The 23831-nt window shown below is 41.2% G+C and overlaps 3 protein-coding genes across 10 annotated transcripts in view; 1 reads left to right on the plus strand and 2 right to left on the minus strand.

Annotated features, from left to right (window-relative positions):
* Gpbp1l1 (GC-rich promoter binding protein 1 like 1) overlaps nucleotides 1-1694 on the minus strand; it is a 47132-nt gene extending 45438 nt beyond the window's left edge. Inside the window, exon 1 of one of the 2 annotated variants that reach the window (XM_021633398.2) lies at nucleotides 1542-1694. The gene's annotated coding sequence lies outside the window, so the exon portion shown is untranslated. Of the gene's footprint in view, nucleotides 1-1017; nucleotides 1175-1541 lie in introns of those variants that run through there. The other variant, XM_021633396.2, reaches the window with a different exon arrangement.
* Nucleotides 1695-2806: 1112 nt separating this feature from the next.
* Nucleotides 2807-9604, plus strand: Tmem69 (transmembrane protein 69). 2 transcript variants are annotated; one of them, XM_021633379.2, is made up of 3 exons: nucleotides 2807-2911; nucleotides 3676-3801; nucleotides 4658-9604. In XM_021633379.2, exons 2-3 carry the CDS (start codon nucleotides 3760-3762, stop codon nucleotides 5366-5368), a joined length of 753 nt encoding a protein of 250 aa, XP_021489054.1. In that variant the 5' UTR covers nucleotides 2807-2911; nucleotides 3676-3759; the 3' UTR covers nucleotides 5369-9604. The 2 variants fall into 2 exon arrangements, with proteins under 2 accessions (XP_021489054.1, XP_021489053.1); XM_021633378.2 differs by having other exon boundaries at nucleotides 2808-3070.
* Nucleotides 8397-23831, minus strand: part of Ipp (intracisternal A particle-promoted polypeptide) — a 33951-nt gene continuing 18516 nt past the window's right edge. For 3 of the 6 annotated variants that reach the window (XM_021633425.2, XM_060379781.1, XM_060379782.1), the window contains 4 exons: nucleotides 22834-22971; nucleotides 19868-19990; nucleotides 17461-17681; nucleotides 8397-11771 (listed from right to left, as the gene is read on the minus strand). In XM_021633425.2, coding sequence (XP_021489100.1) covers nucleotides 11547-11771; nucleotides 17461-17681; nucleotides 19868-19990; nucleotides 22834-22971 — 707 coding nt within the window. In that variant the 3' untranslated portion in view covers nucleotides 8397-11546. Of the gene's footprint in view, nucleotides 11772-11803; nucleotides 12365-12394; nucleotides 14750-17460; nucleotides 17682-19867; nucleotides 19991-22833; nucleotides 22972-23831 lie in introns of those variants that run through there. The other 3 variants (XM_060379786.1, XM_060379783.1, XM_060379784.1) reach the window with 3 other exon arrangements.

Genomic DNA, 23831 nt, shown 5'->3' on the forward strand with positions numbered 1-23831 from the left:
CTTTAATTTTTTATGAGATTTACAGAGGAAAGTGGCATATTATTGAACAAAAAACATGAACCATCACTAGCTACCGGTTTTCCGGGTAAGCAAGAAATATCAAAATATTCAACACATTATACAAGGCAACCTCAGGGTACAAAAGCAGTACGCAAAACTGACACCTCAGCACAATTTCATAACCATTCACAACTACCAAAAAACAAAAACAAAAAAAAGCCGCACCCATTCTTATGTAAACTTCCTGGGCCTCACCTTTGTTTTCACCTACCCTCTCCAAAGACGCCAACTGCCAGAAACTCCGAAAGAGTTCCCGTCCCACGGGGAGAAACGACTGAAATGTTATTATATGTAAGCTTTTAAACAGCGTACTTTCCCAGGCCACAGCCATTTTAGATCCAGTACTTCGTTTTAATTTATCATAGAATAAAAACGACTAGTTAAGCCACTTCAAGACCAGTCAAGCCTCCTCCCCAATGGGGCAGAGACTGGTAGATAACTATTAGACCATCGGAAGGGAAAGGTCTCACCACCCCGGAGAGCCAGGACTTGGGGCGTGTAAGTTCCCTTTCTGCCAGATCTCCCGTATTCGACTTACAGGACTTTTTCCTCATTAAGTGTCTCTTAACTGGAGAACGGAAGCCTTCGGCTCTTAATCACATTAAAATAGGGGAGAAAAAAAAAAAAGAAGGGTAATGAGACGAGTAAAGCAATTCTCTCGGGCGCTCCCGAGCGGACCGCCGGGGAAGGGGCCGGAGCCGCAGGTGAGCTTTCCGACCGAGCGCCGAAGTTGAGAGCTCTGGAACCGCCTCGGCGACGCGGGGCTCCTCCCGCTGGGGGAGGGCGACGTTCCACCCGGCGACTCGCCGCCCGCCGTCCGCTCCGGGCGGACCTCCACCCAACCACCTGTGCACGACTTTCCTCCAACTAGTCTCCGCGGACGGCCAGCCCCCCGCCGAGCCCGTGCCCGCACGACTCGAGGGCCCCCTTGGCTCGCCTTCCAGAACTCGCACTCACCCGGCAACGGCGGGGCTCCGGCCGAGGGCGAGTCGCGGCGCCTGAGGGAGGACGCGTCCCCAGCTTCTCCGACCAGCAGAGGTGACTAGCCCACAACCATAACAAAGCTCTTCCCAAAATGGCTGCCCGGCCCACAAGGCACCGGAGTGGGCAGAGCGGGCGGAGGAGGAGCCACAACCAGCCGGGCCCGCCCCCTGCCGCTCCGGCCCGCCTCCCGCACGCCCACCAGCGGAGGCGCGCGCATGCGCACGAGCGCGCCTCGGGGCCCCAGCTCGGGCGCCCGCGCCTGCCGGCGGACGTTGGGCCGCTCCGGCAGCGGTTACTCCCCGCCCCGCCCCCGGCGCCCTTGGGCGCGTTGCGGGCGGGCCGGCTGTCCCTTCCGCCAAGCCTCCGGCCTCTCCTCGCGCCGTTCCTGAGGCCAGGATCTCCCTCTTAAAGCTCCCCGCCGGGTCCTCCGGCCCGGGGGCACGTGAATGTGGGTGGGTATGTCTGTGCCAGTTCTCCCCCGCCCACTCATCGTTCACCTTCTCACACCGCGCCAACCACCAGCTTTAGCAGACCGGTTACGGAAGAGCGTGTTTCCCGACCCCGGCACACCTTCCGCTCCTCCTTTCACGTGCGCGCGTCGTTGAGGCTACAGCCCTCGGCGTGCCATGGACCCCTCGCACCAGAGGCATGCGCGGCGGGGTCGGGCGCGCTACCTGCCGGGAGTTGTAGTTCCTGGGTATTGGCGGCGTCACGTAGCCGCCCGGGTGCAGGGTGGATCTCAAGCCGGGACCTGTCTTTGCTAATAGGCTTCAAGAAGGAGTCCATTGGGCATTGCCTGACAGGAAGGGGCGGTACAACCACGCCAGAGAAGGGAGTAAAAGTGAAAGCGTCGGCGGCTAGCCTTACTCGCCACTAAAAGCCGAAACTCCTAGAAGTTGTACTGGAAAACGAGCTCTCCCCTTAGCCGTCAGCTTTCCGCGCAAAGACACTCGAATTGCTTGGTGCCTGCTCCTTTGGTCGGCAGATGAGAGGTGGCGTGGGGATAGGGAGACCTATACACTAACTCGCACAGTGGATAAATTCAAGAATGATGGGACTTCTTGGATGACCTCCAAGGCCCTTAACGCTACACCTTGATTCACAGAACTGTAAATGTTGCTCCTAGGGCCCTGTATTCCTCAATGTAATTTCTATGTAAAAGTAAAGAGATGGAAATAAAAACAAAATCGCTCCTCCACTCCCGCCCAGTAGTAATAAAGGACTCAAATGCGGAGAAAGATGTGTTCAGTCGACTCAGCCTCGTTGTTCTGCAGAGTTAAGCATTCCAGGTCAGCAGAGTAGAGTGAGATCTTGTCTTTAAAAGAAAAGTTCCGCAGACCAATTCGGCCAAATTACATCGGTCTAACTACAAGCCTCCTAGCTTATTCCACTCCCATTACTGGGATTGTTTCAGAAATTGTATTCTACTTTCCTATACTTTTCAGATATATTCTGATGGTTAGGAGTCCTGGAATAGAGATTGGTAAAGTACCTTAAAGCCGACCAGAATTAGGATTAATATTTTAGCCCAGCCTCCGGGGCTGCACAGGTGGCTCTGTGGGTAAAAGCGCCTAACTCTTACACAGAATCCCAATTCACCTCCCAGCGCCCAAACTGCGGGCGACCCAAGCCTCTGGCCTCGGTGGTACGCGCACTCGAGTGCGCGAACAGACACAGGTAGAAACAACTGAGGGAGCAAAGTGCACAAAACCAGAAAGTGCAGACTCGGAACTTGCCACCGTAGTTCCCAGCCGGACTCATTTTTCAGTCCTCAGGAAGTGGGGGCTGTGTTAGTCCATGGCCGGAAGTGCTGTTTCTGTGATTGTGGTTGTGTTTATTCAACTTTTCCGCCGCGTGATGGTGGCAAGTATGTACCAGGGCTTTTAAGGACACTTGGGAAAGAGGTGGTGGGGGTCATTAGGGGCGGTAGGTGGAGACAGACTGTCAGCTCAGGCGTCTGAAGGGCCCTTGCGCCTACATCCCGCTGCTCTCTGAAATGTCTGCTGAGGCTCCCAGTGTGTAGCTGGTAAGTTGGCGAAATGAAAATATTTGAGCATTTTCACATAGATTGGGCGGATTGACCGTGGGCTTTAATCCCTTAATATTCGAATCACCTTCCGTCTCTGGGGTTCAGCCTGTCACTTTCGTTTAAATACTCCCAAATTAAAAAACACGTGATACGGAATTCCAAAAAATGGAGACTGTATAGAGAATATGTAGTTACATCGCCTGGTTCACAAAAAGGCTAAATTTGTGGCTGCTATTATTAGTAAGTGTAAGAATTCCTAAGCCCCGAAGTAGACTAACTAAAGAAGATAGAAAATTAATGGGAACCAAAGGTATGACCGTCAGTTTTAAAGATGAGAAAACTGGCCTAAAAAAATGTGGTAGATATGTTTGCTAAATCCAGATGTTCAGTTTCTGCACATTGCTCTTTTTGTTAAACCAAACAGCCCAAACTATTTTCTTCCAGGAAAAAAAAAAAATCTTATTTCCTTAATGTGTTACTCTTCAGGGAAAGAATATTTTCAAAATAAATCGTGTTTCATCGAAGAGAGTCTCATGAGTTATTACTTTTGTAAAATAAATATATAAAAGGGCAATTAATTGATATTTTGTTTTCTGTATTAGCACCTTTGCTTTAAATTCAGCCATTCACTTAGCTGTAAAAATACATGAATCAGAACTGCATCTTTGTGAAAAGTAGAGACCAGTATGCTTCACTTCATCCAGAAATTTTCTGGAGCATCTTCAAAGGTTAGTTGAACACTCTTTGTCAATAACTGTCTCCCTATAGCAGGAGCAGGGAGGGAGGGAGGGAGAGACAGATAGATACATAGATAGATCATGTATTCAAGTGGGTAAGGAGAACAATGGGTAAATTATAAAGAAGTAAAATATTTACTGTATCAAGTAGTAACTGCTGTGGAGAACTATACATCAAGAGAATAAGGAATATCAAGAGTAGAGAGGACCAGGAGACACAGCTCAGCCTTGTTGAAAGCGTGTAACTGCTGAGGCCTTAGGTTGATCCCAGCACCCATGTTGGGTAGCTTATAACCACTGTTACTCCAGCTTTAGAGGACTTGAAGGTTTCTGAGGGCACTCACACACACTTAAATAATAAATCCTACCATAAAATAGGAGACAGTATTGCATAACATAGAAGGGTTAGAAATGAAGGAATGGCCATGTCAGTAGCTGAAGAGAAAGCATTCTAACTGGAGACAAAAGGAGTAAAGGCCAACGTGAAAGCATTCCCAACATGTTTGGAGGGCTTCCCATCACTCTTAAATAGCTGTTCTTTTTAATTTCAAAATAATTCCTTTTATGTGTGTTGGCACATTCGTGTCTGTGCACTGCCTGCATTCAGTGTGTGTAAAGGCCAGACGGGGTGTAAGATCTTGGAACTAAATTACAGGTAGATGTAAGCCACAGTGTGTGGGGGGAAATAAAAACCTGCGTCCTCTGGAAGAACAGTCAATGCTCTTAATCACTCAGCCATCTCTTCAACCCCAAAATTATTATTTTCTATATATGCAGTTTTGCTTGCATGTCTGTGCACCATGTTTTTATTTTTAAACTTTGTCCCCTGGTTCTTTTTCCCTTATAGGTGCTGAAGTACCCTTTTACAGTGAGACTCAAAGCCAGCAGAATAGATACTCTTTCTCCCAAGACATCTCTTCAGCAGAACCTTTTTCCTTTGTCTCCGAGGACTTGGCTTTCCACATCATTTCAAGTGTGTATGAAGAAGATACAATGCTATCATGTATCACCATGCAACTTTAAAAAGCAGAAGGAGGCAGTCCTTCCCGCCAGGAAACCAAGCACCATCACTTACCTACCTGATAGCCCGAAGCCAGCCTTATATCTAACTCTGGGAGGGTTAATCCCCTTTATTGCTCCACCACTCGTCATGGTAATAACCAAGTCTTATATCCCCATACTAGCTTTTACTCAGATGGTGTATGGAGCTAGTTTCCTAGCTTTCTTAGGAGGGGTCAGATGGGGCTTTGCTCTGCCAGAAAGTAGTCCAGCCAAACCAGACTACATTAATTTAGCTAGTAGTATGGGTCCTGTTCTGTTTTCATGGATAGCCATCCTATTTTCTGAGAGACTCAGTGAAGCCATAGTCACAGTAACAATAGGTTTAGGGATAGCATTACACAATGAACTTTTCCTCTTGCCACATTATCCTAACTGGTTCAAAGCCTTAAGGATCATAAGTACTTTAGTGGCTTTTATCTCATTTGTAGTCACTTTAATACTTAAAAATATTTATCCAGAAAAGGGGCCCAAGAGATTTGGTGAAATAGAAATATAAAACTACTTTCTTGATATTATTTACATGTTAGCTGTAAATCTTATAAACCTGCATGTTTTAACGATAAAATTTTTTTGTTGTTATGTTTTGGGGAATATGTTCAGAGAGTACAGTGTGGAGGCCAGGAGAGGGTGTGGGATCCCCAGGAGCTAGAGTTGCAGGCAGTTCTGAGCTGGGAACTAAACATGGGTATGTATGGCAATATATGGTCTTGACCACTGAGCCCTCTATCTCTAGCCTGTGAAGTTGCATTTTAGCATATACTTTTGTTCCCCTTGTTTGGCTTTTTTTTTTTCCTCCCGCTAGTAGGACTTTATTCCTCGTTTTTTTTTTTTTTTTTTTTCATTTCTAAAACTTAATTTTTAGCCAGATGGTGGAGGTATATTCTTTTATCCCAACACTTAAGAGGCAAAAGCAGGTGGATCTCAGAGTTTGAAGCCAGCCTGGTCTACAAATAGAGCTCTAGAACAGCCAAGGCTTCACACAGAAATCCCATCTTGGGGAAAAAAAAGTTACAGAGATCTGCCTGCCTCTGGCTACAGAGTGCTGGGATTATAAAAATTATTTCTAAGTAATTCATCTTGAAAAATCTCCTAATTCCTTATTGTGACATATGCGGTTAGCTTAAATCACCTTTTTGTGAACTGTATAATCATCTACTTAAACATTAGTATTTTGATTATTTTGAGAACAGTAAAAGACAAGATGAAAAATCCTCTAATATTAGAGTCTAGCAATCATGAAGTAATAATGAAAAGAACCCTACTTCACTATGAAGTCCACAAAACCTTGAAAATAAAGGTATTTCTGTCAAGTTTCATAGCACTGGAAATTGCAGGTCTAAGCCTTTTTTTTTTTTTTTTTTTTTTTTAAAGATAGGTCTCACTGTGTAGCTCTAGCTGTCCTGGAAATCACTTTGTGGGCCACTCTAGCCTGGAACACATAGAAATCTGCTTGTCTTTGCCTCCCAAGTGTAGGAATTAAAGGTTTGTGCCACTATACCTGTCTTGTCAAAGCTTATTTTACTTGACATAACTGAAATGATCTGTGGCTTGAAAGGTGGTGGGCAACAGTGTCGTGGGGAAAGCCACTCCCAGAAAAGCTGGTCATCTGTCTTAGCTTTTGTTTGGTGTTTTCTGACCACACTTAGCTTACAGAGGCTTTTAAAAGAATAGCTATAGGGCTAGAGACATGGCTTAGTGTCCCTTCCCTGAGAGAGAACCCATGTTCAATTGCCAGCACTCACATTGCGCTAACAAGTATAAGTAGAGTTCCAAGGGTTTGGATGTGGCCTCCTTAGGCACAAGGCACATATGTGGTACACAGACATACATGAAGGCAGAATACCCATACACATAAAAAATAAAATATCAAAATGTGACCAGGCCTGGTGGACGCTATGGATCCACCTGATCTACTTAGCAAGTTTCAGAAAAGCCAGTATTATATAGAGAGGACCTGTCTCAAATAAATAAAAATGGCAAAAACATTGCTTTGATTTCTGTTTCTTCCTCCCACTGCACTAAGGATTGAACGTAGCACCTCATACATTCTATACAAGAACTGCTACTGAGCAATACATCCCCAGCCTAACACTTTGAATTTTAACTTGAAAACCTAGTTTGGAATCTGGGAATGTAGGTTGGTGGATAGAATACTTGCTTATCATGCACAGAGCCCTCAGTTTGGTTCCCAGTACCCTAAAGACTGGGAATGGTAACACTAGTGTTCAATCCTAGCACTTGGGAGGTCAAGGCAGGAGGATCAAAGATAATTAAGTTATATCAGAAGAAATTACGTCACTTTGAATGTTTTATCTTTGATGATACAAGTAGTCAAATACCAGTTTACAACTGTTATGTAATATATTACAACACACATGTATATATGCATACATTAATATGTTTCTAATAATTCCTACTATCAGCATAGTGACTGCTTTTCAGAGCTAGTTTTAATATTACCCATTAAAAGAATCTTTTCTTTCCAGATGTTGATTTAAAAGCTAATAAAAAATGTAAGTATCACAACAGTAACAGATGGGATTTTTAATGGAACATATCTATTCAGATGACTGTAGAACCAAGAAAAGCCATTGTTGCTACTGATGCTATTATTGGTCAGATATAGTTATATACATACATACATACACATTTGATTTTTTTTTTTCAAGGCAGGGTTTTCTCTATATAGCCTTGTAGACAAAGCTGGCCTTCAAATAACAGAGATCCACCTGCTTCTGCCTCCGAGCGCTGGGATTATAGCATTTGCCACCACACCCGGCTCTCACTTTGAATTTTTGAAGACTCAAGTTCTGCATCAACTTTGGGAAAGCGTATTTACATAATACTCTTGGCATAGTACATAAAAAAAAAAAAAACCTTACTGGTGTACACATCTTAACCCCCACACACAACTGGTTCAAGGTTAACACAGTATTCAGGTCTATTCTATGTGGGTCTGTTGGGAAACCCTGCTGCTAAGGGCACAGTCTGCCATTACCAGAGAGCCCTAAGCTTGGTGCCAAATGGAGGACTCCCTTTCTCAAAGAGGCTTCCTCCTCTCTGCCTGGGGAGTCTGAACCCCCATGCCTCTACCCAAAGAATATCATGTAGAACTTTGGAAAATTACAGGTCCAACTTCCTTTCTCCTGATAAGAACTTACCCAGCAAACATCTGGGATTCCTAGAATTCCTCTCCATGTAAATAAGGCATCTCATTTGCACTTCAGCCAATAACATTTGCCCACCTTGGACATGCCCACCCCTTCCCCAAAGTTCTAGACAACCCTCATTCACCCTGAATAAATCGAGCTGTCTCCCTGAAGTTGAACCTGGAAGCTCATTTCTGTTTGTGTTGATGGCCACCACATCCCAAATTCGATGCTTCTGCTCCCTTCTTTGGAAGGACCCCAGTGGCCAATGACTCCACTGGGAGCTGACAGTACAATGAAGGTCTTGTTATAACACACATTTAACACCACACATAAAACGGACAGAATATTTAAAAGCATACAGAAACCCAAAGATTTTGGAGAAACTGCTTTAATTAAGTTCTGATTATATAACTAAATGTGTACATTACAAAAATTAAAAACAAAAGATTATTCCCATTATGGTTTGGTAATCCAATTACACTGATGAACTACATTAATTCAAAGAAAAGAAAATAGGACTTTATTAGTACATTCTTGGAAAAACAATGTTTATCACCTGAGAAGTAATATGCATTTAGTTAACTTTTAAGGGAACTTCTGTTTTTTTTTAAAGATTTATTTATTTATTATTTATGTATTATATATAGCATTCTGCCCGCATGTGTACCTGCACACCAGATCTCACTACAGATGGCTGTATGACTAATGTTTAATGCTGATCAAAGATTTTATACAATTAAAGTGTTGATGTTTCTAACAATCCACTGAAAGACCTTAGTTTACACAAAAGAGAGAAATCATAACCTTGAGGCAGCCAGTTAAACCTAAAGTATGCAAACCTCAATAGTGTGGTTCTAACTGGCTAGCAGATATAAAAGCAGTGATCAGACTTAAGAGCTCCGCATAAAACAACTTTTAAGAATGATTATCAGGGAAAGCAAGTTTTTAGAAGCAGTTTTAGATCCAAGATAGTTATAACTTACACAATTTTCACGTATAAAAATAATTCCATGGGCTGGAGAGATGGCTCAGAGGTTAAGAGCACTGGCTGCTCTTCCAGATAGCTTCTGAGTTCAATTCCCAGCAACTACATGGTGGGTCACAACCACCTAGAATGAGATCTAGTGCCCTCTTCTGTCATGCAGGTGTACATGCAGACAGAACACTGTATACATAATAAATCTTTAAAAAGAAAAATTCCACATGTATAGGCGAAATCCCTGATAAAGATATGAAATGCTTGGGACTAGAAGCGTTTTGGACTTCAGAATCACCAGATTTTAAAATATGTATGTAGCATTTATCAGCTGAGCATCCCCAGTCTGAAAATCGGAGATCTAAAATGATCCAAAATCTCAAACTTTTTTTTTTTTTAATTGGATGTCAGCATTCAAAAACTTCAGATTTCAGATTAAGGATGCTCAAAACTATACCTACAGGGCCAAATATGGTGGCTCATGCCTGTTATCCCAGCACTTGGAAGGCTGAAGTGGGAAGATTGTTGAGAGTTCAATGATAACCTGGGCAACATATTTAGACTGTCTCAAAAAAAAAAAAAAAAAAAAAAAAAAAAAAGACAATCAAAACCACCACCACCACCACCAAACAAACAGAAGTTGTAACTACAACTCGGCGTTTTCCAATAGGCAGGCAGAAGCATTATATTAAGCTATTACATAGGCCTTACCCAAATACAAGTAAATTAAACAAAGTTTGATAATCTAACAAAAGTCACTCTTCCTAAAACTAAACAAAGAATCCCAGTTACTGCATAGAAAATAATAAAGAAACAGTGAAGTAATAATGCCTGGGGACTCATATACACTCCCTACTATTTCAATCAAGCCAGGAGCGGTGGTGCACACCTGTAATCCCAGCACTCTGGGAGGTGGAGGCTGGTGGGTCTCTGTGAATTCAAGGCCAGCCTGGTCTACAAACTGAGTTCAGGAAAGCCAGGGCTACACAGAGAAACCCTCTCTCAAAAAACCAAAACCAAAACCAAATCAAAAACAAAGAAACAACAAAAACAAAACAAAACAAAAACAAAAAACTGTCATCAAGGAGCTGGAGAGATGGATCAGCGGTCAGGAGCACTGGCTGTTCTTCCAGAGGACCCCAGCACCCACATGGCAGTTCAAACATCTGTAATTCCAGATCCCAGATAAAACTACAGATAAAGCACTCACACACATATTTTTAAAAATAACTGTCATCAGAGACACTAAAGAGGTGGCGCAGAAGTTAAGAGCACTTGCCACTCTTTCTAAGGACCTATGGTTCAGTTCCCAACAACCATATCAGGCAGCTCATAAGCTCCTGTAACTCCAGTTCCAGGGGATACTAGAGTCTTCTGGCCTCCCCAGGCGCCTGTATACACATGGTACACATGCAGAGACACATCCATATAAATAAAAATAAGTAAAACTACTTTTAAAAAATGAACTTTCACCAAGAACCTATTAATTCCTTACTTGCATTCTCAGAATCAAAATGAAATATTCACTTAGACTATCAAAAGCATAAATGTACCTATTTCAATGGGTAGATATTGTTGGGCATAGTGGCACAGGCTTTTAATCCCAGCACTTGGGAGGCAGGGGCAGACAGATCTCTATGTAGAAAGTTCCACAACAGCTAGAGCTACATGGAGAGACCCTGTCTGAAAAAATAAAAAGGCTGGAGATGTGGCTCAGTGGTTAGGAGCACTGGCTACTCTTCCACAGATCCCGAGTTCAATTCAGCAACCATATGGTAGTTCACCATCTATAAAGGGATCTGTTGCCCTCTTCTGGTGTGCAGGTGTACATGCAGATAGAGTCCTCGTAATTTAAAAATAAAACAAAATTTAGCTATTAGCTGGGTGTGGTGGCATATGCCTTTAATCCCAACACTTGGCAGGCGGATCTCTGTGCACTACAAGGTGAGTTCAGGACAGCCAGGGCTACACAGAGAAACCCTGGCTTAAAACAAAAACAAAAACAAAAACAAAAACAAAAAAAAAAAGGCCTTCCTAATATCCTGCTGCCAAAAAAATATTTGGGAGTAGTGAAAACTCCTGCCATTGAGGGACAGTTTCACTGGTTTTTCCCTGTAGGTTAAATGACATTACAGAAACTATGTTCTGGACCAAATCGTGAATTATAGAAATCTTTAAACTGTCTAACGGAGATTATGTTACAACTTGAATTGCACTAAAGAAATAGTCAAAGGAACTGTTTCCCAGAAGCTCCTAGCAAACAATTTTTCAATTAAGATTCTACTGATACTGAACAACTGTAAGGCATAAATACCATCTCTATTGCTGCTAAGCCTTGCAAATTTGTATGAGTCCTTTATTAATGTAAGACATATTCCATGTCCATTCTAATTCAAATTTTTAGAAAAATCAATCTTTATTCATCTATCTATTCAATACATGGAATATTAAAAAAAAATCAGATCACATCACAAATATATGTTTGATTTGCAAAAGATGAGAACCTACATTTTCAAAATGTTTCTTGTGCTTTTATGCTTTCTCTGTCATAGTACAGCAATACCCGCGTCACAACGACTAGTGATCATATTACCAATTTCTGTCCATGTATCAGAATGAGGGTTGTAAACTTCAACTGAGTCCAAGGTACCTGGTGCCAAGAAATCATGGCTAAAAGATCGGCCTCCGGAAACATACAGAAGACCATTGACTGTCGCAACGGACATGCCTGCTCTAGGCACTTTCATTGAAGCAACTTCAACCCACTTTTCCTAGTAAAGTGAGAAAAGAATTAATATTAATAGTGTCATAAAATGATAATAAAATCTCTGAGAAATCATATACTCTAAACTTTACATGTTTAAATTCAAAAGATCCAATTATATAAATATATACAACATTTTAAACTTTTGGGTAGATATGACAAAACAGTGGCTGGGCACAGTGGTGCATGGTGCAAGCTGTTAGTCCCAGCACTCAGGAGGTGGAGGCAGCCACAGCTCTGTGAGTTGGAGGCCAGTCTGGTCTACAAAGCAAGTCCAGGATAGCCAGGGCTATTATACAGAGAAACCCTGTCTTGAAAAGCAAAACAAACAAATAAAAAGACAAAATAGTGAGTCTAAAAAGAAATAAGTTAAACATACCTGACTATAAACCATGATCAGGTAATGATCTAGAAATCATATAGAGGGACTGGAGAAAGGGTTAAAAGCGCTGACTGATCTTGCAGAGGACCGAGGTTCAGTTCCCAGCACCTACATGGTGGCTAACAACTGTCTAACTCTAGTTCCAGAAAATCTAACACCTTCTTCTAGACTCTGCAGGCAATGTATACATGTGATGCATTCATGCAGGCAAAACATCCCTAGAAGTAAAATAAAAATTTAAAAGCTGGTTTAAAGGAATGCTTAGTAGTCATATAAGCTAGCATTTTAAGAACTTAAGTCTGGGAAATGCAAGTTATACATCCAAAACTAAAAGATCACTAAGTTCAGGGTGGGGACTTTTATACTAAAAGACTTTTTGTTTTGTTTTGTTTTTCAAGACAGGATTTCTCTATGTGGCCTTGACTGAACTTGCTTTGTAGACTGGGCTGACCTGGAAATCACAGCTCTTTGATTGCTTCTGCCTCCCTGATGCTGGGATTAAAGGCATGTGCCACCATGCCTGGCTTAAAACTCCTTCAAAAGTTTAATTTAGGTGGTTGGAGAGATGGCTTAGCAGTTAAAAGGACTCAGTACTTGTGGTGGTTTGAATAAGAATGGCTGATATATTTGAGTGCTTGGTCACCAGGGAGTGGTACTATTTGAAAGCGTTAGAAAGATTAGGAGGTGTGGACTTGTTGGAGGAAGTGTGTCACTTGGGGTGGACTTTGAGGTTTCAAAAGCCCATGTCAGCCCTAAGCTCTTTCTTTCTGCCTACAGATCAGGATATAGCTCTCAGCTACTGCTCTTGCACCTGTCCATCATCATGCTCTCCACCATGATGATAATGGACTTAACCTCTGAAACTGTAAGCAAGCACTCAATTAAATAATTTCTTTCATAACAGCTGCCATGGTGGGGCTGGAGAGATGGCTCAGAGATTGAGAGCACTAGCTGCTCTTTCAGAGGTCCTTAGTTCAATTCCCAGCAACCACATGGGAATTTCATCTAGAGTGAGATATGGCGCCCTCTTCTGGCATGCAGGCAGACCACTGTATACATAATAAATAATTTATTTTATCATTTTTTTTAAAGAGGGGCTAGAGAGATGGCTCAGCAGTTAAGAACATTCGATAGTGTTCCAGAGATCCTGAGTTCAATTGTCAGCAACCACATGGTGGTACACAACTGTACCATCTGTAATGGAATCAGATTTCCAATTCTGGTGTGTATGAAAACAGCATTCAAATACAAAAATAAAAATAAATTAATAAATCTTTAAAAAAAAAAAGAGTTGCCATGGTCATGGTGTTTCTTTACAGCAACAGAACAGCGACTAAGACAGTACCATGAAGTGGGATACTGATGTGATGGGCCTGAGCAGGCTTGCTGGAAGATTTGGGACTTTGGACTAAACAACCAGTTAGATACTTTAAACTGGTCTTAATGGCCATACTAGTAGGAATATAAATTATGATGGCTTGCCCCAATATGTTTCAGAGAGGAAGAATATATTAGTAAGTAGCCCAGAACCCATTCTTGTGATATTTATTTTTTCAGTTATTTACTTATTTTTGGATTTTCAAGACAGGGTTTCTCTATGTAGCCTTGATTGTCCTGGACTTGCTTTGTAGACCAGGCTGGCCTTGAACTCACAGCAATCTGCCTGCCTCTGCTTCCCTGAGTGCTGCGATTATAGGGATGTGCCACCAAGCCCAACTCATTCTTGTGATATTTTGGTGGAGCATGTAGCAGCTTTCTGTCCCTGTCCTAAAGCCTGGCTGGCAGAGGTTTCAAGACAGCCTAGGATCAGCTGTGCTGCATGGTTACTAGCGGTCACTCTTCTGCAGATCTACAATGAAAAGGAGCAAGTGAGCAAGGAAAAAAGGTTTTTTTAAATGTTTTTTTAAAAGATTTATTTATTATTTATATAATCTTCTGTCTGTATGTACACCTGCACACCAGAAGAGGGCACCAGATCTCACCATATATGGTTGTGAGCCACCATGTGGTTGCTGGGAATTGAACTCAGGTCCTCTGGAAAAGCAGCCAGTGCTCTTAACCTCTGAGCCGTATATCCAGCCTGGAATCTTTTTTTTTTTTTTTTTTAAATATAGTTTGAGAAGGAAAAAGGAGCACCAAGAACTGAAATGAAGCTAAGTGCAGTGCTCAGAGAGATACAAAGTTGTTTTGTTTTGTTTTGTTTTTAGGCCTGGTGTTACATGAAGTACAGGGAGTGGCAAGATCCCACCAAGCTAAGCTTCTAACTTGTGAAAAGGAATTAAAGAAAAGCTTAAGCAGTGAAGGAAACCATCACCAACTGAAAGCTGATGCAAATGTAACTAAACAACAGGAGCAAATTCCAGCCCCATCAAGCAGGAAAACTTGGCAGCTTTAGCCATGTGATTCTAGCTTTAGAGTCAAGGATACAAGAAAAGGGTTTTGCAGTATCTGTGGCTTTAGCCGCTGAGGCCAGGTGTGTGTCAGGGTTGTCCCTGTCTGGAGGACCAGAGAGGCCACTGCATGAAGCTGTAAAGGTGCAGCCTGAATTTCTTTGGATCCCAAGATGATGATGCCAGAGTTGTAGGATTACCTGCCAAAGAGAGCTGCAGACCAGTTATGAAACCAGCGAGAGAGAGAGAGAGAAGAATGTTACAGTCACATGAGCTGATTATGCTTTTACATGCATGAGTTTATGTGTACTACATGTATGTAAGTGCTAATGGAGTTCAGAGGGTGTTGGAATTAGGAGTTATAGATTGTTATTAGCTGCCTGATATGGGTGCTGGAAACAGATTTCAGGCCCTCTGGAAGAGCAGTAACTGCTCTAAACTGATGATCTATCTCCTCGGCCCCAGAAATTATTTCTTAAAAAAAAGAGGAATCCACTTGTGGTGGTACATTCCTTTAAGCCCAGTACTTGGGATGAAGAGGCAGGGAGATTCCAGGGAGTTGAAGATCAGCCTGGTCCACACAGTAAGTTTCCAGACAGCCAATGAAACATGATGAGACTGTTTCAAAAAATAGTAATAATAATAAGAATAAATTAAAATATATAAATGCAGGGAAAGAAAAGAGGCTGGAAAGATGGGTCATTAGTTAAGAGCACTTGCTACTTCCAAAGGACCTGAGTTCAAATCCCAGGACCCATATCTGGTGACTCACAACCACCTATACCCACAACTCCTAGGGACTTTTATCCACATCTGACCTCTTCGGATATCTGAACACACAGAAGGCACACAGACATACACACATAAATATAAACAAACCATTATTTTATTTCTTTCCTTATTTATTTGTTTTTTCAAGACAGGGTTTCTTTTTGGAGCTCTGGCTGTCTTGGAACTGAGATTGGCCTCAAACTCAGATATCCACCTGCCTCTGCCTCCCAAGTTGTGGGATTAAAGATAGTGACACCACCACATGTTCAAGACCTTGTTTTAAAAAACAGAGGAACGGGTACATACACACAATAATATTAATACTTAAAAATTATAAAATACAAAATATAATTCAAACTGCCCAGATAGCTCAGCAGGTATAGGTATGTACCACCAAGGCCAACAATTAGAATCCAATCCCTAGGACCCACATAATGGAAAGAGAGAACCAACTCCTATAAATGGTCCTCTGATCGTCACATACATGATGTGGAAACTACACACACTCACAGACAAACACACATATAGACACACAATAAATAAATAAGTAAAATTAAATGAAAATTTTAAAAGAAATAGAAATTAGTAATTAAAAGATACCTAGAAAAGCCCCAGGCAGTGGTAATATATGCTTTTAATACCAGGAGGAAGAAGCAATCTGAGTTCAAGACCAGCCTGGTCTACATAGTGAGTTCCAGGAAAGCCCTGGTTACACAGAGAAACCTTGTCTTGAAAAATAAAACAAAACAAAAAACAAAAAGATACCTAAAAATCTTTACATGTTGGTAAATAATATATATATTTATATATTTTCATGTTATTGCTGTGGATTGGACCCACAGACTCACAGTGGCTAAGTGTGCAATTTACTACTTAGTTATTACTCCCAAACTAGTAAGATAATTATAACAATCCACAGGTCCAAATAAAAATTACTAGAGAAATTAGAAAATATTTTAAGGTAAATATTAATTAAAATACAAGTCCTCAAGAAATAGCTCAGTGATTAAGAATTCTCACCGCTATTAGAGGACCCAGTTTTCATTCCTAGTCCCCAAATTTGATACCCCACAACTGTCTATAACTTAACTTCTAGGGGACCCATTGCTCTCTGATCTCCAAAGGCATCCGCATTCATGTGGTACACATAAACTCACGTCGCCTCAACATGTACACACACAAAGAACAATAAAGTTTAAAAAATGAAAACATAATAAAATAGCTTGTCAAATAAGTAGGATGCAGTTAAAATGGTAGCTAAAGATAATTTACAGGACTGGTAATATAGCAGTGTTTCGATCACTTGCACATACAAACCAACAAAAATTTTAAATTATTTTATGTGTATTGTTTGTTGTGCCTCCTTGTATGTCTTACACCACATGTGTGCCTGCTGCCCAAGGAAGCAAAAAGAGGATGTTGGATATTCTAGAACTGGAGTTATAGAGAGTTGTAAGTCACCACACAGGTGCTGGAAACTGAACCTGGGTCACCCCTGCAAAAGCAACCATTTCTCTTAACCACTGAACAATCCCTCTACCCCACACCAAAATTTAAAAGAATGTGTATAGCTATAAAAGATAAGAAAATGAAGATTTATAGTCTGTCATCTCAGTTTCTAATTTAATTAACTAGAAAAAAGCAAAAATCCAACATACACAAGAAAAAATAAAAATAGAAAAAATTCAATAGTGATGCCTAAAGTTGTTTCTTTAAAAAGAGAGAGAGAGAGAAAGAGAGAGAAAAGGTGATGGTCTAGACCTAGGCCCCCTGCACATACGTGGCTGATGGCCAGCTTGGTCTTCTTGTGGGTCACCTGGCAAGTAGAGATGGGTATGCTTCTAACATGGACTATATTGCCTGTTTAGATCACTTTCTCAGGGGATGAGGATATGCTCAGTCCTCATGTGACTTGATGTGATGGGGAAGGCTGCTCCTCTTTTCTGGGAGAAAAGGGAGAGGGGAAAGAGGAAGGAGAAGAGGGGGACTGGGAGGTGGGAGGGGGTACCCTTGGGATATAAAGTAAACAAACAGAAAATTTTAAAAAAAAAAGGTTGAGAAATGTTCAAAATAATGAGTAAAACTGATCACTACAGATTTAACAGGTATTAAAAGAAAATATGACACTAAACATTTGAAGTCAACAAACCTACCTCTTCAAAGGAGTACTTTTCTACAGTATGAAGAACATCTTGTGTCTCATTCCATCCTCCAATAGCATAGATGCTATCATTGAGTGCTGCCACTCCAAGATACGCTCTTCTGGTCCCCATGGGAGGAAGTGGAGACCAACGCTTGGAAAGCGGATCATAAACTTCGAAAGAATGAAGCTCTAGCCCCTCATTGTTGATTCCTCCAACTATATAAATTAAACCTGAAAAACGGAAGATTTCTGCTCAGTTTCTATTGAACAGATATAAACCAACCAGAGGCATGGTGGTACATGCCTCTGATCACAGCAAAGGAGACAGAGGCAGTCAGATCTGAGTTCAAGACCAGCCTGGTCTACTTAGTGGGTTCCAGAACAATAGCTAGAGCTACATAGTAAGACCCTTTCTTTAAAAAATTATTTTGGTACTCTCTCCCTACTTGTGGAAAAAATAACTTAGGTATTGATGGGAGAATAGAAGACATAATAGAAAACATATCAAATACTTATTTTATTAAATAGCTACTTCTGACTATTCGAATTTTTTCCCATAAAAAAAAACATTTTATTTATGTGTATGTGCGTCTGTGGTTCTGTAAAAGTACAGCATAAAACCAATCTCAAAACTGACTGATGGCTATAATTTCAACAAAAAAATGATCAAACTCAGAGGCCTGGCAGGAAGCACATTTACCTACTAATTCAGTACTCTAGTACCTAGCTGAAGTTTCTTTTTTTGTCTGTTTGGTTGGTTTTTTGAGACAGGGTTTCTTTTTGTAGACCAGGCTGGCTTCCAACTTACAGAGATGCCACAGCCAGGGAGCCACGGGATGGAGTGGATGGGCAGAGGAGCCAGTCCAGAATAAGAGTGGGTTGAGGCATGTCCAAATCCCCGAAATCTCATCCTGAGATTGGAAGGAGTAGGGCTGCTCGCCCCTCTGCCCTGGGGCCTGCATGCCCAGCTCACATAGATCTATTCTCCACCTTCCCTCTCAAGGAGGTCACACAGCCTGGTAGCCAGGTTAAACTTCCTCTTTCCTTATAAGGTCATCTCCAAAAACACCTGGAATTCTTCCTCATGCAAGGATGCCTCATAGGAGGCATCCCAGCATCCTGGCCCTGGCATCTCAGCATCCTGGCTCTGGCCAATAATGTACACTCACCTTGAAAAGCCCCTACTTACCCTTCAAAGGTTAAGTAGCCTTTGTTCTCCCTAAATTAAACAAGCTGTCTCAATGAAGCCGTCTCCTGAGAAGTCTGTTTCTCAAACCACTAACAGATACCTGAGGTCTCTTTCATGCCTGGCCATTCCTGCCCCTGCTTCCTCTCTCACGATCCACCAGTCAAGGTTGGGGGCCAATTTTACCATAACGGGCAGGCAGGAAAATGGAGCCTGAACCTCCCAAGTGCTGGGATTAAAGGTGTACACCACCATATCCATCCCCTATATTAAGTTTTAACTTAGTTTTCTTTATTACAGAAAAATTATCCTGGCAATACAGAAACAAAATACCAATAATACAAGAGGTAAAAGCCAGAACTTCTATACTACTAACAATAGTCCTATAACAACAGACCTAAAATACATTGTGAAAATAGGGCCTCAAATAGTTGTTTTTTTTTTTTAATTTATACCTATTTCCTTTTTCTGTCACATGTACCTGTGTGTGCATGCCATAGCACATGAATGGAGGTCAGTGGACAGTTTGCAGGAGGTGGTTCTCTTCTACCCTGTGGGTTCCAGAAATCAAACTCAGTCAGATTTGGTTATCAGTTCCTTTACCAGCCACATGTGGTGGTATAAACCTTTGATCCCAACACTAAGAGAGGCAGAGGCAGGCATTTCTCTGTGAGTTCAAGGCCAACCTGTCCAAGACAAATCGAGTATAGGACAGCCAAGTCTACACAGAGAAACCCTATATAAAAAAAAAAAAGTTCCTTTACTTATTGGGCCATCTTGTCTACATTTCAAACTGTTTTATAAACAGATTTTTATACATACACACATACATAAACACAAAGATCTGCCTGCCTCTGCCTCCTGAGTGCTGGGATTAAAGGTATGCACCACCATACCCAGCACCCCAAAACTACTTTTTTTTTTAAGTTTTTGTTTCTTTTGAGATTGAGTTTCTTTGTGCAGCCTTGACTGTCCTGGACTCATCTTGTAGACCAGACTAGCCTTGAACTCACAGACATCTGCTTGCCTCTGCCTCCCCTCCCAAGTGCTGAGATTACAAGCATGCATCATTGTGCCCAGCTCCAAAACTACTTTTTAACATAACTTCTGTATCTTCAAATTGTTATACTAATCAAGGTCAATTCTAAGCACAATACGTACATATATAGCAAATAACAAATACTGTATTGCTGATAACCAAACAGAAAAGAAAATCTTATAAAAGCATTACCTTGCATTTCACAGCACCCAAAGTAGTACCGAGACACTCCCATGTTGCCAACAACTTCCCATTTATTTTCATCAGGATCGTATCGTTCGATGGTGTTGCCAATCTCACCTCCAACCCACCCACCTAAAACATAACAAAAAAAATAACCATTTCTGAGACAAAGGAATCTTATTTATGACAATTAATTTACAAACCACCTAATCCAACTATTTCATATTACAGAGGAGTCCACATGGACCAGAGAGGTAATGTGTCAAAGTTGACATGAAAATTCATAAAGTAATTATGAGTAAAGTTAAGATTCATTCATTACAAACAAACATAGAAACAATTAGTAAATTATATGAGAAATATGATTTTTTCCCAAAACTTTTATTATTTTTTTTAATTCTTTGAACAGTTTCACCACGTAACCCTGGTTATTCTGGAACTCACAGAGCTCTGTCCACACCTGCCTCCAGAGTGCTGGGATTGAAGCTATACACTAATAGACAGGTGGTGGCGGCCCATGCCTTTAACCCCAACACACAGGAGGCAGATCTCTGTGCTTGAGGCCACCCTAGTCTACAAAGTGAGTTCCAGGAAAGCCAGGCATACACTGAGAAACCTTGTCTTCAGAGACCTAAAACAAAGCTGGGCGCTGTGGTGAACTCCTGTAATCTCAGCACTCAAGAAGGCAGAGGCAGGTGGATCACTATGAAAGGCCAGCTTGGTCTATAAACTGAGTCCAGGACAGCCAAGGCTACACAGAGAAACCCTGTCTTGAAAAGCAAAACAAAATAAAACCCAAAAAAACTAAAACAAAAAAACCACATTAACACACCTGACCCCAAATATTTTTTTCTTTTTTGACAAGGTCTCACTATGCAGCTCTGGCTGGCTGGGACCTCACTATGTAGACCAGACTAGCCTTGAACTCATAGATATCTTCCTGCTTCTACCTCCCATGCCCTACTCCCCTAAACTAGTTTTTAACATGACCTCTCTATCTTCAAAATTGTTAACACTTATCAGGGCCAATTCTAAGCCAAACCACAGCATACTATTATTTAGGATGAATTTAGGGACTTCAAAAAGTTTTTTTGTCCTCAAGTATCATTTTCTAAATATTCTCCAGGTCTGTTTGTTTGTTTGAGACAGGGTATCACTGTGTACTTCTGGCTTTCCTGAAGCTCACTATGTAGATCAGGCTGGCCTTGAACTCAGCTCTGCCTGCCTCTGCCTCCTGTCCAATTTTTTTTTTTTTGGTTGTATTTGTTAAGTTGGTTTACTGGTTATTTTTATTATTTCTTTTATTTTTTGAGGTTATAGTTACATCATTTCTTCTCCTGTCTCCCTTTAAATTCTTGCACATGGCATATACTCCTTGATCTCTTTAAATTCATGACTTCTCAAAAAACCTGGGCCCAGAGGGCCCTGCAATGACTAATACTCCAACCAAGGACCATGCATGGAGAGGACCTAAACACTCTGCTCAGAGGAAGCCCATAGGCTGCTCAGTTCCCAAGTGGGTTCCCTAGTAAGGGGGGCAGGGGCTGTCTCTGATATGAACTCAGTGGTCGGCTCCTTGATCACTTCCCCCTGGGGTTGGGGTACAGCTTTGCCAGGACACAGAGAAAGATGATGCAGCCAGCCCTAGTGAGACCTAATAGGCTAGGGTCAGATGGAGGGGGAGGAGGACCTATCAGTGGACTTGGGAAGGGGCATAGAGGGAGAAGAGGGAGGGAGGGTGGGACTGGGAGGAGACAAGGGAGGGAGCTACAGCAGGTACAAAGTAAATAAATTGTAATAAATTAAAAAAAAAAAAAAGAATTCTCCAATCAGACTGAAAATGAGAGGGGGTAAATATGGGAAAATGTTTTTCAACATTTACATTGCATTTTCAATTTTGTGATGAAATTCATGTGCTTTTAAATATATCTTCCTATTAAAATATTTATGGATTCTTTTTTCATTAATTATTGTTACATACATATATGTATATATATATTCCTAAGTCCGTTAGTACAACCTATTCGATCTATGCGTTACTTGAATGTATATTTTCAGGGCTGACCATCTGGTACTACATAAACAACTGATGTGCTCTTTCCTGGAGAAGACCACTTCACTCTCAGCATTCCTCAGGTGCCTTGTGAGTTCCCTGCATCCATGTTAGCATGTTTATTGCTGCTGTCCTAAACATGTTCAGCTCATGTTTAGGCAGCCATGTTGGTTAAGACTTTATGGTGTATCTTCTGACATTCCTTAGAAGACAGTCTAATAGCAAACTGACCTGTACTGTTCCGATCCTCTCTTCTGCAATGATCACTGAGTCTTAGGTGTTGGTGTTTTTATTTTTAAGAAAGGGTTTCTCTGCGTAGCCCTGGCTATCTTAGAATTTGCTCTATAGATCAGGATGGCCTTGAACTCACAAAAAGCCACCTGCCTCTGCCTCTGCCTCCCGAACGCTGGGATTAAAGGTGTGTGTACCACCAGCAGGCGTTTTATATATTAAGAGAGGGTCTTTTAGTGTAGCTCAGGCTGGCCTAGAACTTACTGCGTACGGTTATTTGCAGTAATCCTCCAGAGCGCTGGCTCCAGAGTATTGGCCCATTCTCCAATTTTTGAAATTAAAAATATTCCCTTCATCCATGTATCACAGTCAACACCTATAGTTACAGCACTCAAGAAGGAGAGACAGGAGGACGGCAAGTTCAATGTTTTTAGGATAGCCTGAGCTATAAAGCAATACCCTATCTCAAAAACAAAAAAAAAAAAAAAAAAGAATTCTCTCTCTCTTCAAGACAAGGTCTCAGTATGCAACCCTTCCTGTCCTAGAATTTACTATGTAAACCAGGTTGGCTTTGAAATCCCACCTGTCTCTTCCAGCCATACATCAAGATGCAAATTTCTTATGTCAGTAAGAACCATCTCTAAAGTTGTCAGATCCCAACAACTTAATTAATATCAAACAGCATAATTACCCAAAGCATAGATAGCCCCGTAACACACACATACTCCCAAGCCACATCGGGGGTGATTCATTGAAGCAACAATTGTCCATTGTTTAGTAACTGGATCATAACATTCAGTACAGTCAAAAATCATCGAATCCTTTTCACCTGATTTAAAAAAAGAGAGTCACATCGGGTTTAGTGATGCTAACAAAATAAAATTATAACACAATATTCACCAGCATTGTTATTTTCTGTTTTCAGAAACCAACCATTATGTCTAATTTTAAAATAGCCATTAAAAGTCTTTCCTAGCAAGCAGTATTTTTTAATTCAAAGCACTGTCATTTATTAAAGACCATATAAAGAACAAAGGCACATGACTTTCTAATTATTTATTCTAATTCTACCACGTAACCAATCCATGTAAACTTTGAGGAAACAATTTTCATTTTAACACTCCCATTACTTTTCAGGTAATAATTTGTGTTTATGGCCTGTGAATTTTCATGTAATTATAATCCATATGTAGCGACAAACAGAAAATAAAATTTAAGAAATTATACACTTAAAATACACTATACTCAGAATACTATAGTAGGTAGGGGAAAGTTGTTTTCTTTTCTGGTTTGAGCACTAGAATATGTACACTCCAGTAAATAACGCCTATTATGTACACGCAAGCAACTAATTAAACTCAGCAGCCACTCCACACACAGCATAAAAAACAAAACAAAACAGAATTAGGTGTGGGACTGGTTGGAATGAAGGGGTATACTTAGCATATATCCATGAAGCCTTATGTTCAATCACACACACACACCATCAATCTAACCACAGATTTACAAAGCTCCAGTTGACAGAATTTATATCCTGAGATACTGGGACATGCTAGGGAACTGCTTTATTCTCACTACTTGGAAGGCAGAGGTAAGGGGATTTCTGTGAATTCAAGGCCAGCCTGATCTATGTATTGAGACCCTGTCCCAAAATTTAAAAGTTATTAAAATAAACTTAGAGAAAATTCT

Source organism: Meriones unguiculatus, chromosome 3, assembly GCF_030254825.1.
Source record: "Meriones unguiculatus strain TT.TT164.6M chromosome 3, Bangor_MerUng_6.1, whole genome shotgun sequence".
Classification (NCBI taxonomy): domain Eukaryota; kingdom Metazoa; phylum Chordata; class Mammalia; order Rodentia; family Muridae; genus Meriones; species Meriones unguiculatus.

Coding starts and splice junctions, on each gene's coding strand:
- Tmem69 (XM_021633379.2), top strand. CDS start 3,760: ATGCTTCACTTCATCCAGAAATTTTCTGGAGCATCTTCAAAG. Junction 3,802..4,657: donor TTTCTGGAGCATCTTCAAAG/GTTAGTTGAACA, acceptor TTTCCCTTATAG/GTGCTGAAGTACCCTTTTAC.